Source organism: Brassica oleracea, chromosome C9, assembly GCF_000695525.1.
Source record: "Brassica oleracea var. oleracea cultivar TO1000 chromosome C9, BOL, whole genome shotgun sequence".
Taxonomy (NCBI): domain Eukaryota; kingdom Viridiplantae; phylum Streptophyta; class Magnoliopsida; order Brassicales; family Brassicaceae; genus Brassica; species Brassica oleracea.
Genome location: NC_027756.1, coordinates 41,472,370 through 41,486,626, shown reverse-complemented (window position 1 = coordinate 41,486,626; position 14,257 = coordinate 41,472,370). Strand labels below are relative to the sequence as shown.

Genomic DNA, 14,257 nt, shown 5'->3' with positions numbered 1-14,257 from the left:
CGACTAAACTCTGACCCAACCCAAAGAGATGCAGTTCCTAACATGAGATGAAATCTAAGAAAGAAGAAGAGAAAAAGGTGAGGAAGAATAAGAGCACATATGTGAGTCTTTTTCGGTGATGGTGAGAATCACAGCACACCGGAAAGGTAAACGAAATGCATAGATTGTGACGGCTCAATGTAATAATGTAGGGAAAGAGCACATAACATCTTTAAAAAGTAATGTTCAAATAATTGAAAAAATATTAATTTTTAACCTGAAACTATTAGCCTTAGAATCAACAAATGCATAAATGTAAAATTATTGAAATGCAATATACATTACATCACAAACTCACTCCACCACTAATAAGTACTATTATACCCACAACAACACACCATTAAAAAAACAAACACATAATATTTTATCATATCACCTATTACTACATAACATAATAAAATATCAAATAATGCTCTTAGCAAATATAGTTAGCAATTAGTTAACTATATCATCCGAAAAATAATAATTAACAACAATAAAACAATATTCTACGCGAAGCGCGGACATGCCCTTAGTAATCAATAAAAAAGACTTATCAACCTTCGACAATTAACACACGGTAGGGTACACGAGCTGTGTGAACGTGTGTGGAAAAATCATTAGCCGTGGATGTTCAGAAAGTTACAGTAAATTTTTGATCTGCTGAAATACTACAATTGTAATCCTTAATTAATCCATTGAAATTTAATTTTTGGAAAGCTAATAGGAGATTCACTATTGAGAAATTGTGGCAAAGAAGAAATGAAGAAAATGAGTAAGTTGACGGAGGATTGGTGTTCGAAATGTAATTGGCAGCAGTTGAGGGTTTGAAAAGGAGAATGATGGATTTGGTGATCTCTTGTGGAGAATCCAGTTATCTATCTGATGGATTAAATCTGATAATTAATCGTCAAATGAGAATGTTATCTATTTGACAACAACAATCTACCCTTACATCAAACCATATATTTTTTAAAATATTGCTTCTATTTTTGTTATTTTCTGATCAAAACTTAATTTAATTATATGGGCACTGAATTTTTTTTTTCTTTCTAGAATAACATTTATTAATCAGTAAAAACACTAATTTTCTCTACATCTTAAACTCTAAAACTTTATCTCACCCCTTCAATACAAAACTCTAAATTTTAGTCACTAAACTATAAACCTAAATATGTAAATATATTTATTTTTCTTTTTAACGAAAGCTATTTTGAAAAAAATTGTACTAGTTTTTGAACAAAATCTTGATTAGGTGACGTTGAAGATATTTCTCTAGTTACTACATGACACTTTACAGTCAATAAGAACTGAGAACTAATAATTTTTACTTTTTATGAAAATTTATATTTAGCGGTTTTATGCTTTACACTGAATTATTTATATAAAACTTTATATCGTCTATGTGAAAATCAATTTGCATCGGGATCCCATTTGCATCATATTAAAATTTTCATTAATTTCTATACTTTACTTATTTGTTGTAATTTCTCTATTAATCTATATAATTAATGATAGATCGTATTTTCAAAATTTTAAACTAAACCATTAGAGCATGATTATTTGGGGTTTTTGAAGTAGGGTTCTTAGTGGAACATAAAATCCCAACCCTATGAACCCGCTCTTATGTTAGAACTTAGAACATTGATAAAACTTTAACCAAACCACTTAAGTCCGAATAAGTAATGTTATCCGTTACCATTTGGACTTGGGAGCCTTAATCTTGTATCTAGGCAGGAGCATTCACAGATTAGAAGTCTTGGGCTTTTTTTCAAACTGTCACTATTTGGGCATTAAAAAAAAGTATTCTAATGGGCCAACGTTGATATTGGCCTTTTTGTGACCGTCGGATTAGAAACACGACAGCTTGATAAACAGACTGCAAGCTGTTTCTCACTAAAAGAAACGGCACGCGTTCTTCTCACCGTCTGTCAAAGACCCCAAAAGTCAGCCAACGAACAACGAACGACGACGTTTAACCTCATCGTACTCGCCTTTCTGTGACTTTACATCGTCGTTGGTTCTTTTCACGGAGCGGATCTCTTCACCCGTGTGATCGGAGGATCTGCAAGAGTTCCTTACCCAGAAAAAAGAGCAATACGATTACCCAATCCATATGGCTTCAACGAGCAGACGGAATTCTCTCCAAGAAGATGATGCGGAAGAAGAGGTATGCCACCTCCTAAACTTTTCATCTTCATGTGTTGTATTCATGGATCATGAATTGTATTTTTCAGGTGCAACATTTCGATGATTTCACTCTTGCTTCATCCTGGGAAAGGTATTACACCTTCACGATTCGAACGATTGGTTTCAATACTCACCACTGATTCAGTTGCTTTTTAGGTTTATTTCAGATATTGAAGCAACTTGTCGTCAATGGCTAGCCGATGGTCCCAAAAACCTAGTGGTACGTCTACTTTTCCAAAATGTTTTAATCCATCTCTGATCGATCGAGTTCTATAGTTGCAAATGGACTTTACTCTCCGAGTCTTCTATGGCCAAGGCCTTAGAGCTAATTTTACTATTTTGATGTACAATGATGGAGTTAGACGTGTATTGTTGAATATATTTGAGTTTCGTTATCGTTTTTTGAGCGCAGGAAAAGGGTGCTGTTACAGTGGAAGATTCCAAGAATCTGTTTAAGGTCAAATACGACCTGAAAAATGTCACAAAGAGCTACTGTATGGAGTTCTACTTCCAAATTGACGATAATGGTAGCCAACAAGGTGTATATGATTACAGGGTAATAGGGAGAAACTGTATTTTCTTTTTCATGATTTGGTATCTGACTGATGCAGCGGGAGTTGATAATTGGAACACTAGTTCACATGATCTCCAGCTTTGCTTTGGGGTGAAGGATTTTCTGGTACGTTTTAAATCTATAGTTTCTGCCCTTTTACATATTTTGATATTTGATTGATTGTTCTTGCATCTTCTAGTTGATTGCGCCACAAAGTGCCAGTGGGGTGCTTCTTGATACACCGGAGTCTAGCAAGCTTCTGAGTTCGGTTGCTATTGCTTTGTCTAACTGTGCCAGGTGCGATTTCTTAGCTAGTAACACCGTTTTAGCTTTAGCATCATCGAATGAAACTCGTATAGTACACTGTTTCTTTGAGTTGATACCAAATCGTCTACCTATTACGCTGAAGTCTTGGAAATCAAAGTTGATAGAAATGTGTTGTCCTTGAGGATCTTTGCTAAAGAGATTTATCTTTGAGGTGCATATTTGGTTGAGTGTTCAATAATTTTCGTACGACTTTGGTATGCAGCTTGTGGCCAGCCTTCGTCCCTGTGCATGACCCTTCACGGAACGCATATATTGGAATCCAGAATATGGGCACTGTTTTTACTAGAAGATTTGAAGCAGATCGCATTGGTAGTCAAGTCCCTGTGAAACTCATGCACCTAGAAGGACTATATGAGTTGTTTGTTTCTAAGTTTGTAAGTCTTTGTGGATCCTACGTACTGATGTTAATTAGTACGGTAATTGGTTTTCTAATCGGGTTAACAAACTTACCTATCATTAGCCATCACTGATGAAAAGCTGGTTTCCAGTTTAGTTGCTTCTTATGTTCCTTTTTCTTCACTACTATATTTCTAAGGGGATCCATTTTTTAATCTTGACTTGAGATCCGGTCCAACGTGGCTTATTCTGTCACGTGATTAAACGGTTTTGCTATATATTGTACTAATCAACAGCGGTTTATTATTTGAAGGTTTATTCTGGAGTGGACTTCTCAATGCATACTTTCAAAGTTCATTTTATGATGAGGCTAACATACGAAACCTTCACATCTGACGAGGATGATGAGAACAGTGATATTGATGAATTTATGGGTGACAAAGCTGACACTGCAGAACACCATGGCTCTGAGTCACGCAACAAGGTGCACTGGGACGATGATTGTCCTTGGAGTGAGTGGTACTCTGCTGAAGATCCACTTAGAGGTACATCCGTTGAAATATGTTTCGTCTTTTTACACTACAGTCTACACAATACGTACCTTCCTTTACGATTTGTATTTTACCCCTCAGTCTTAAAGATTAGTTCGAATGTGTGAGTTTTCCGTGATTATACTACGCATATATATAATATACTATCTGGTCTTAACACACATCTGTATTCCAAAATACCCTCAGATGATAATTGATGAGTGATGACAATCATGTATCTTTCTTCAAGCATAGGGTGGTCTTTGCTGTTGGTATATGCTATTCCAGGAATTCATTATCTAACTTTGAGGCTGATATGGACAGGATTCGAATTGGTGGTCACATGGGCTGATAGGACTGTAGAAAACACACTTGAGATGGCTGAACTTGAAAATGCTACACCTCATGAAGCTGAGAAGTGGATTTTACATCCAGTCCTCTCACCATATCTGTAAGAATTGCTTCTCATAGTTCTCCCATCTAGAACAAAACAGTAGTGTGCATGTGTTGTGGTGTATTATTTCTCCCTTTCAGTTTTATAACAAATATTGTTTTACCAGGGGTGAGCCTTCACATGGGAAAAGAATTGATTTTTCGTCCCAACTACTTTGCTTGGTTGGAGCATTGGATACGTCTTTCACAGCTCAGTTTATGGAGGATTTCGTGTCAGGTCTGTGCAATTTTGTGTGCTTTTAAAACACATTTCGAATCTCCCTGTGTGCTTATATTCTTTTACAGCTTTAGCTTTTCCTGACTATTCTACTGTCTAATGTTTTGTAATCTCGCAGTGGAAAACTCAAGCTCTGAAAGTTTGAAGACTTCAGTGGTCATACCTCCTCCAACAGTTCTTGATCGGGTGATTAAAGATCTCTTTCATGAAGGTATTCTTCCACTATATTCTGTATGGACATAGATGCATGTATACGGCCTATGTTTATGGTAGCATAGATATAAGTACGGACGTAGATGCTGGGTTAAGAAGGATCTGAGTAGCCATATAATATTATTCAGTTTGAAGTGTTCAAAATTTTGATTCTTGAATTTTAAGATTTGCAACCGGGAGCATTTGATAATTTTCCCTTAGGTCCCAAACACTTGTTAGAATTTAGAGATGTGGAATTGTTTCACCTTTTTTCCAATTTAATTTCGCAGGATCTAAACTCCCAAATTTTACTAAAGGCGAACACCGGCTTTCTCGAGCTCTTAAGGCTGCACCGCTTGAATCTCTGTTCACACAATTTTGTTTGCACTCACTGTGGTTTGGCAACTGCAATATCCGTGGTATGTGCCGGTAGATTATGCCACATTTGGTCAGCCATGCATTATTATAGGCACAATTGATTAAATTGCTTAGTGCCATTACGAAAAAAATGCCTGACTAATGAATATATTGTCTTTTTTTTTTGTTTTCTCCATCCCATTATCAGCCATTTCCTTTCTCTGGGTAGAGTTTGTCCGTGAAGTTCGTTGGTGTTGGGAAGAGTCACAGCCGTTGCCAAAAATGCCAATCGACGGTTCTATTGATTTATCCACTTGTTTGATCCACCAGAAGTTGCATCTGGTAATCCCCTATACATACTTAATCGGAAAAGTCAAGTTTCTTGTAGATACCAACAGTTTCTTCTTTGTTGACCAGCTTGCAATTTGCATTGAAAAAAATCGTGAAATGAATGAAGAGTTCCTAGACTGTATAGGAAGTGACGACAGTTCAGATGCTTCTGTTTCCGTGGAGGTGATTGGCTAAGTTTTTCTGTACATTTTACGAATTTGTTATTATGTGCTGCCATGTATGTGGTTTATTAAAGTAACAAGCTTCATGCTTGTTATTATGTTCCTTGGGTGCCTCTGGGTTGCTGGCTTTCAACATTTCTTTGAATGAATCTTCAGGAAAATCACAAGGTCGACAAGAGAAGAAATAGATCCTCAAAAGCAGGCCTACAGAGGAAACGTGACAGGTGAACTTAGCAAGTGAGGGCTCTTAGGTTCTCGTTGTTATTAGATAGATGAAACTCTGATTGCATGTTATTACAAACACTCATTCTCATTCTTCTTTTCTTCCATTTCCAATATAAAATGATGGTAACTTTTGAATGTTCCAAGCTCATAGAGAGGAGACTTTCAGAAGGGCTTAGTGTTTATATCCCTTTTTCTTGGATACAGCTCAATTGCAGAAGATACATCTAATCAACTCAGATTTGAGAGGAAAGCTGAAAGCAAAAATTCTGTGAACCAAATCCGTACAGATGCCTTCAGGAGGGGTTCAGCTGGACCAGTGGGGACCATGATGCTCCTGAAGTCACATCAGCCACTCCATGCCCCATTTACCCAGGTTACTGTTCGACTTGGACTCGTCTGTTTATTATCTTTGTTTTTAACACCCTCAAATTTCCTTGGTTATGACAGGATCCACCTCTTATGACTGAGGACATGCACGAAGAGAGACTCCAGGCTGTGGAGGCGTTTGGTGATTCCCTTGTAAGCTTAAATTCTCTTCCAGTAGAAGTGAATATGGCTTGGTTATCTGCTAAGTAGTCTATATAAGCGTATTTTTTCTTGACAAATATGTGCATTGCGCTGCTTGCTATAATATGGGTTATTTAGTTTGTCGTTGTTTGACTACTAACAAACTAATTTTGCCCTTTGAATTTCAGAACGTTCCTGGCCAGTTGGAGAAGGACATCTTATTATCTGGTGAGATTTAATATTTCCTCTGTTGTTTGGGGATGAGAACAGATAAGAACTGTTGTTTATTAGAGTGAGTACAATGAAAGGGCACAATAGAAGCAGATAGTTTTGCAGACTACCATACATCCCACACTTCATTTCTTCTTGTATTATTTGTCTGATCTCACGAAGGTGATTGCAGACATGTCAGCTTTCAAAGCAGCAAACCCAAATGCTGTGTTCGAGGACTTTATCAGATGGCACTCACCTGGAGATTGGGAGAGCTCTGAGCCTGAAGCTGCTGAAGCATCGGCAGGCTCCAGCACCGAGGGCTCGAAGGATAAATGGCCTCCTCATGGTCGCCTTTCTAAACGGATGTCTGATCAAGGAAATCTCTGGCGGAAAAGTTGGAATGATGCACCCGCTTTGCAAGCCGATGACCAAAAACCCCTCCTAGACCCAAACCGAGAGGGAGAAAAGGTGAGTGTCTTTTTGAAATCATTCAATAACCTCTTACGAGAGTTAGGTTTGACCTCATTGTGTTGACAAATTTCTCAGATTCTTCATTACCTGGAAACAGTGAGGCCCCATCAGCTCCTTGAGCAAATGGTCTGCACAGCCTTCAGAGGAGCAGCCGACACTCTTAACCAGACAAACTTCGGGGACATGAGACAAATGACCTCTAAATTGGAACAGCTCTACCTCATCATCAAATCTACTTTGGGAGTTCTACAGCGTAATATTGGTTTCTATCCTTAAGAATACAAATTTTCTTTAGGTCCCTCCTGTCTCTATAGTAACAGAGATTTGGATGCAGGCAACCATGTTCCAGATAGAGAACAGGCCGTCAAAGACCTGAGACGTCTCTGCGTGGCCTTTGAACACGTAGAGAAGTTGGTAACGGTCGCAGCATCTCTTCACAGAAAGTTCCTTGACGCATCACGCCTTGCTCAAGTTATATTCAGCGACTTCTACGCCCTTTATGTTCCAATGATGGGAATAAACTCAAATGACGAAGAAGAGAACAAAAGCAGGACGGTAAATCATCATTAAACTAGCGAGAATCTCTTTTTATGGTAATGAACTAACGTGCCTGGTCATTTGAAACAGCAGGAGATGCAAGTAGGGAGACAGGAAGTGAGTTTCAGAGAGAGACAAGTGGTGTCGAATCTGTTCTCGCCGCCATCAGCGAACCAGTCTTGGAGAAAAGTGTTGAGTATGGGAAATCTACTAAACGGACACGAACCTATTCTCAGGGAGATCATTTTCTCCACCGGAGATGACGTCAACAACGGAATCCATTACGCTGCAGCTGCTGATGTGGCGGCCAGCGGTGACCGGAGAGGGGAAGAAATCGAGACACATAGAATGTACGTCTCTGGAACATCTAACGATCTCCGAGTTGCACTCTCTGTCACTTCCTGCGATTGAATTCTTTTTTTCATTTTGGTCCTTTAATTTTCGATATTTATTATTTAATAGAAATTTAGCAATTGAACAAATTTCAAAGCGTAATTTATTCCTTGATGTGTATTAATTCAGACAATAAATAAATCTCACATAAATTTAAGTATTTAACATTAAGGAATGGATGATCTTTTTCATCAATCAGCCTAATTGATTTGTATAATTTTTAAACTTCCCTACGTGTATATTTGTATTTTCTTGGAATTAAGTCGAGAGAATGTGGCGACTGTTACTAGTATTTTAATTTTCTGTTACATTTATACTATTTTGCATCATTTGAAGTTTCAATCATATGGGTATAAACGAGTCAAGATGACGTAAATGCAGTTCAAGTGTCATAATTAAGACTACTCAACTAACGTTTTTTAAAAGACAAGTAAAAGATTAGTTCTCTCTTACTTGTGCAATATAAAATGTAATCATGTGATGCCAAGCATTAGATTGAGTGGGTTCAAAAAGGATATGTGCAAAGGAGAAAAAGATAATGTATTTTATGGAACTATACTATTATTAGAGAAGTGAATTTGCCTAATTATCATCTTTCCATAATTTTAGTTAATTTGTTTACTTATCATCTTTTTCATGATTATAAGATAAATCATTAATTTAATTATTATTATTATTATTATTATTATTTTATATATGTATATATTTTTTTATCATGATATTTAAGATAATTAATAAACATTAACATATTCTAACAGTATATATACTATTATTTATAAAATATATATATTTAATATATATTTATCATGATATTAAAGGCATTTAATTAATAAATAGATATTAACATATCTACCGATAATATCATCATTACTTATATCTTATATTTAGTTTAAAATTTTAATTACTAAGCCAATTTCTATGATTTTTATCAAAAATATTGATCAAATACAGACTATTTGTTTATTCGGTTTGATCGCCTAATAAACCAATGAAACCTTTATATAGTATATAAGTATACTAATATATCTTAACTAATCGGTTTTATTGGTTCATTCGGTTTGACCACTTAATATATTGAACCATATTCATATACTACCGTTTCTTAAAAATAACATCCATTCGGTTTATTCAGTACTACCAAATCCAAACTATTTTTTATATTTCGGTTTGGTTCAGTTTTACCGAATTGAACACTCATAAACTATCGTTATTTTGTTAATGTTTTATATTCTTGACTTTTATCATCTTTTCAGTCCAAATTGCAATATGTGTTAATTTCAAATACAAATTTCCTAATCTATACTATTAAAATAGAAATCATGACTTTTTTTATGTGTGATTTTTTTATTTGGATCATCCTTAGAAAATTTATTAAATTTTACATAACTTAATTATAATATCTTTTAATATCTTTATTTTTATTTGAAATACTAATAATTATTTTAAAGAAATGTCTAACAAAATCTTTCAAATATCTTTTAGAATATTTTTTAATATATGTTCGAAATTAGTTATTTAAAAATTAAATTTTCACAAAATATAACTAGAAACTAAATTTTAGCTTAGTTTTGATTGTAAACAAAAATTAACAATTATAAAAAATACTTTTAAAATAGAAGTCATCCTTAGAAAATTTATTAAATTTTACATAACTTAATTATAATATCTTTTAATATCTTTATTTGAAATACTAATAATTATTTTAAAGAAATGCCTAACAAAATCATTCAAATATCTTTTAGAGTATTTTTTTAATATATTTTTGAAATTAGTTATTTAAAAATTAAATTATCACAAAATATAATTAGAAACTAAATTTTAGTTTAGTTTTGATTGTATACAAAAATTAATAATTAAAAAAATACTTTTAATAATATTTAATGATAATAATAATTTCGAATTGAATTTATTTCAAAATATAACGATTTCTTAAATGATTTTTTTTAAAAAAATCAGTGTAAGTATCCACCTAATCAGTAATCTCATACAAAACGTTTAACTACCGCCTAACAATTTCTGAACATTGGCCGAGAATAATAACCCGAGCCACATATTGTTCTAGATTGTTTATTAAGAAAAACTGAAATTGAAAATCCATATAGTTTATGCAGACTATATGGCAATGAAGATCAACATTTATCATTAGTTAATTCATTTTAATCAACAGTAGAACAAACAGAAAAAAACCATCGATTATAAAATTAGTTTTATTGATTGGTGCAGTTACATGAATCTATTGATGTATTTTTTGTAGATTTAGACATGCAATCGTTTAATACACTAGATATTGATTGTTGGAGGAAGTGGCGGGACATGTCTACATCTTCCCTCTCCTGGACATCCCGGTTTGTACGGATTTACTGGTTGCGGGGGTGGACACGTGCCAGGACTACAGCCAGGTGGAAGATCGCCACCACGTATTGGTGGATATCCAATAAATTTTCCAGTTGCTGGGTTGCTGATCATAAACACACATGCTGCTATGAGTATTGCAACGACCATAACCCTATTTGTTCCTCTTAGATTGCTCATGATTTGTGTCGAAATTAAATGTTTACAGAATAGCTTATGGAGTGTTGTGCTAATTGGTATGAAGAGGGTTTTTATAGTGTGTAATTTTTTAAAAACATATCTATCTATCTATAGAAGTGAATTTGCTTACTTGTCATCTTTTTCATGATTTTAGTTAATTTGCTTACTTGTCATCTTTTCCATGATTTTAGGATAAATTATTAATTTAAATATATTATTATTTATTTATTGTATTTTAATATATTTTAGTTAATTTGATTACTTGTCATCTTTCACATGATTTTAGGATAAATTATTAATTTAATTAAAATTATTATTAATTTATTTTATTTTAATATATATATATATCATGATATTTAAGATAATTAATAAACATTAACATATCCTAACAGTATATATACTATTATTTATAAAAATATATATACTTGTCATCTTTTTCATGATTTTAAGATAAATCATTAATTTAATTTTTTTTTTTGATATCTGTATATATATATATATTAATCATGATATTTAAGATAATTAATAAACATTAACATATTCTAAAAGTATATATACTATTATTTATAAAAATATATATTTAATATATACTTATCATGATATTAAAGACATTTAATTAATTAATAGATATTGACAATATCTACCGATAATATCATCATTACTTATATTATATATTTAGTTTAAAATTTTAATTACTAATATTATAGCCGGTTTCTATGATTTTTATCAAAAATATTGATCAAATACAGATTATTTGTTTATTCGGTTTTGATCGCTTAATAAACCAATGAAACCTTTATATAGTATATAAGTATACTAAAATATCTTAACTAATCGATTTTATTGGTTTATTCGGTTTGGCCGCTTAATATATTGAATTATATTCATATATTACAGTTTCTTAAAAATAACATCCATTCGATTTATTCAGTACTACTAAATCCAAACAATTTTCTCTATTTTGGTTTGGTCGGTTTTAAATGGTTCGGTTTTACCGAATTGAACACTCATAAACTATCGTTATTTGTTAATGTTTTATAATTTTGACTTTTATCATCCTTTCAGTACTACCATATCCAAACTATTTTCTATATTTCAGTTTGGTCGGTTTTAAATGGTTCGGTTTTACCGAATTGAACACTTATAAACTATCGTTATTTTGTTAATGTTTTATAGTTTTGACTTTTATCATCTTTTCAGTCCAAATTGCAATATGTGTTAATATCAAATACAAACTTTCTAATCTATACTATTAAAATAGAAGTCACGACTTTTTTTTTTGTGTGATTTTTTTATTTGGACCATCTTTCAAAAATTTATTAAATTTTACATAACTTAATTATAATATATTTTAATATCTTTATTTTTATTTGAAATACTAATAATTATTTTAAAGAAATGTCTAACAAAATCTTTCAAATATTTTTTACCATATTTTTTTAATATATTTTTGAAATTAGTTATTTAAAAATTAAATTACAACAAAATAAAATTAGAAACTAAATTTTAGTTTAGTTTTGATTGTAAACAAAAATGAATAATTATGAAAAATACTTTTAAAATAGAAGTCATGACTTCTTTTATGTGTGATTTTTTTATTTGGACCATCCTTAGAAAATTTATTAAATTTTACATAACTTAATTATAATATCTTTTAATATCTTTATTTGAAATACTAATAATTATTTTAAAGAAATGTCTAACAAAATCTTTCAAATATCTTTTAGAATATGTTTTTACTATATTTTCGAAATTAGTTATTTAAAATTAAATTATCACAAAATATAATTAGAAACTAAATTTTAGTTTAATTTTTATTGTAAACAAAAATTAATAATTATAAAAATAATTTTAATAATATTTAATGATAATAATAATTTCAAATTGAATTTATTTCAAAATTAAATTTAAGAAATATTTTAAAAGATGTTTTTAAAAAGAAATATTCATTTATATTTCTAATGTGAAAATAAATATATCCTATCTATTTAGCACAAAAATTATGACTTATTTCATATGTGATTTGTTTTAATTTAAGATCACTTAGAAGTCATACATTTAAATGATTTCACCATGTAATAAAATTAATTTACACTTTTCTTCATAGATGAAACATTTGATTTTTATTCATATCGTATATATAAAACTTTAGTCTACTGTTATTAACGTTTGTGTATTCCTCTGAATTAAAAACCAATTCGATTTATTATTTAAACAACTATACTTAATTGATTTAATTAATCACTATATACCAAATTCTCTATTATGTAGGTTCAACTTAATTTAATTTCCTCATATATTTCAAATTTAGAAATATTTTTTTATGTAAATTTGTATTGTTACATAATAATGTTTTCAAAATAAATTTTGTTACAAAAATACAAAATTTATTAAATTTATAGTAGTAATATTATACGCCACACAAATATTATTATAAAATTAAATAATATAAAACATCAAATTAAATTAATTTATTGATATATTTTATTGCATAATCTAAAATATTTTATAAATAAAATCCGCACGGTCGAGCGGGGTTCATGTTTGTGCTAGCATGGAAACAAAACATGCTATTTATACGAATGTGAATTAAATCTAGAAGAAGCTTACTAAATTGATGATTATATATTATTGGTAGAGATGATGTTTTCATTCTTCGATGATAAAAAGAAATGATGAAGAATAAAGAGTTTTGTGGTAGGGACTTCATTAAATAGTTGTCATGTTTGACATGATCCTGATAAATGATAATCATGAGGGATGGTGTGTGCACCATTGTATTTTTTGGTTTGCCATACACATTACACATCATAGTCTAATAGCAAGGTAATATATCTCAAGTGACCTAGAGTAGCTAAGATAACATGTAAGCATTAATATTCGTTTATAAGTATCACGCTAGAGTGAAAGGCGTGACCGTATGGGTCATGAGATTATGCACTAAACACAACGAGATTAAGTAAATTATATGTCCGAGTGATTCAATGATTTCCTCAAATTATGGACCTTGTATAAATGGGTATATATAATACAGTCAAGTTGAAAGACTAACAAAAACTATTATACGGTGTTATTAAGGACATTCAGACTTGGGTGTCTCTACAAGGAAGTTGACTAGTTGGTGGTCTAGTGTGAACTAAAGTGTTAGTATTGATACTCTTGAGATTAAGACACAAAATCAAAATCATACCGTATTTATAAATAAATAAACATAACAAATAATATATACCGTCAATAAAGTACTAATTAAGCAACATGCACATACAGTTAGTTACAACTTACAAACTTGCAAAGCTTACAGCTACTAATCAGCGAACTATTAACTTCAATACGTGAACTTGATAAAGAAGTTAACTACTTTCCAATGAAAGTAAAAGGGGAAAAGTTGTATTTCCTATAATAGAATAAATATTGGACCGACGACCTATTGATATGATTTGATGTATCAACAATATATATAAACTAGATGATAACCCGCGCCATGCGCGGAATGAGAAGATTTAAAGAGATTTTTGAATCAATAGGTATTAGAAAGTTAATAGTCTTAGAAAGAAATATTACATGTATATAATAAGGGGGATTCAACGAAAGTGTGTATGTCTATATAAATTAAGCTTGGATTTAAAGAAAAAACTTGTGTATTTGTTTTGTTTAATTGAAGTATATTTCGTGGAAATAAAAAACTTATATAAAA

The 14,257-nt window shown here is 31.6% G+C and overlaps 1 protein-coding gene across 6 annotated transcripts; it reads left to right on the top strand.

Moving 5' to 3' along the window:
• Positions 1-1,993: 1,993 nt before the first annotated feature.
• Positions 1,994-8,206, top strand: LOC106319368 (rab3 GTPase-activating protein catalytic subunit). 6 transcript variants are annotated; one of them, XM_013757674.1, is made up of 22 exons: positions 1,994-2,188; positions 2,256-2,299; positions 2,365-2,428; positions 2,621-2,735; positions 2,820-2,887; positions 2,961-3,058; positions 3,291-3,462; positions 3,738-3,969; positions 4,279-4,405; positions 4,515-4,624; positions 4,743-4,835; positions 5,107-5,235; positions 5,382-5,515; positions 5,591-5,686; positions 5,842-5,909; positions 6,115-6,283; positions 6,358-6,429; positions 6,606-6,645; positions 6,821-7,098; positions 7,177-7,354; positions 7,436-7,656; positions 7,729-8,206. In XM_013757674.1, exons 1-22 carry the CDS (start codon positions 2,135-2,137, stop codon positions 8,047-8,049), a joined length of 2,883 nt encoding a protein of 960 aa, XP_013613128.1. In that variant the 5' UTR covers positions 1,994-2,134; the 3' UTR covers positions 8,050-8,206. The 6 variants fall into 6 exon arrangements, with proteins under 6 accessions (XP_013613128.1, XP_013613127.1, XP_013613126.1 ...); XM_013757673.1 differs by having other exon boundaries at positions 2,621-2,747; positions 7,732-8,049; XM_013757672.1 differs by having other exon boundaries at positions 2,621-2,747; positions 7,729-8,049.
• Positions 8,207-14,257: the final 6,051 nt, after the last annotated feature.

Coding starts and splice junctions, on each gene's coding strand:
- LOC106319368 (XM_013757669.1), top strand. CDS start 2,135: ATGGCTTCAACGAGCAGACGGAATTCTCTCCAAGAAGATGATGCGGAA. Junction 5,236..5,381: donor TGGCAACTGCAATATCCGTG/GTATGTGCCGGT, acceptor TCCCATTATCAG/CCATTTCCTTTCTCTGGGTA. Junction 7,099..7,176: donor CAAACCGAGAGGGAGAAAAG/GTGAGTGTCTTT, acceptor CAAATTTCTCAG/ATTCTTCATTACCTGGAAAC.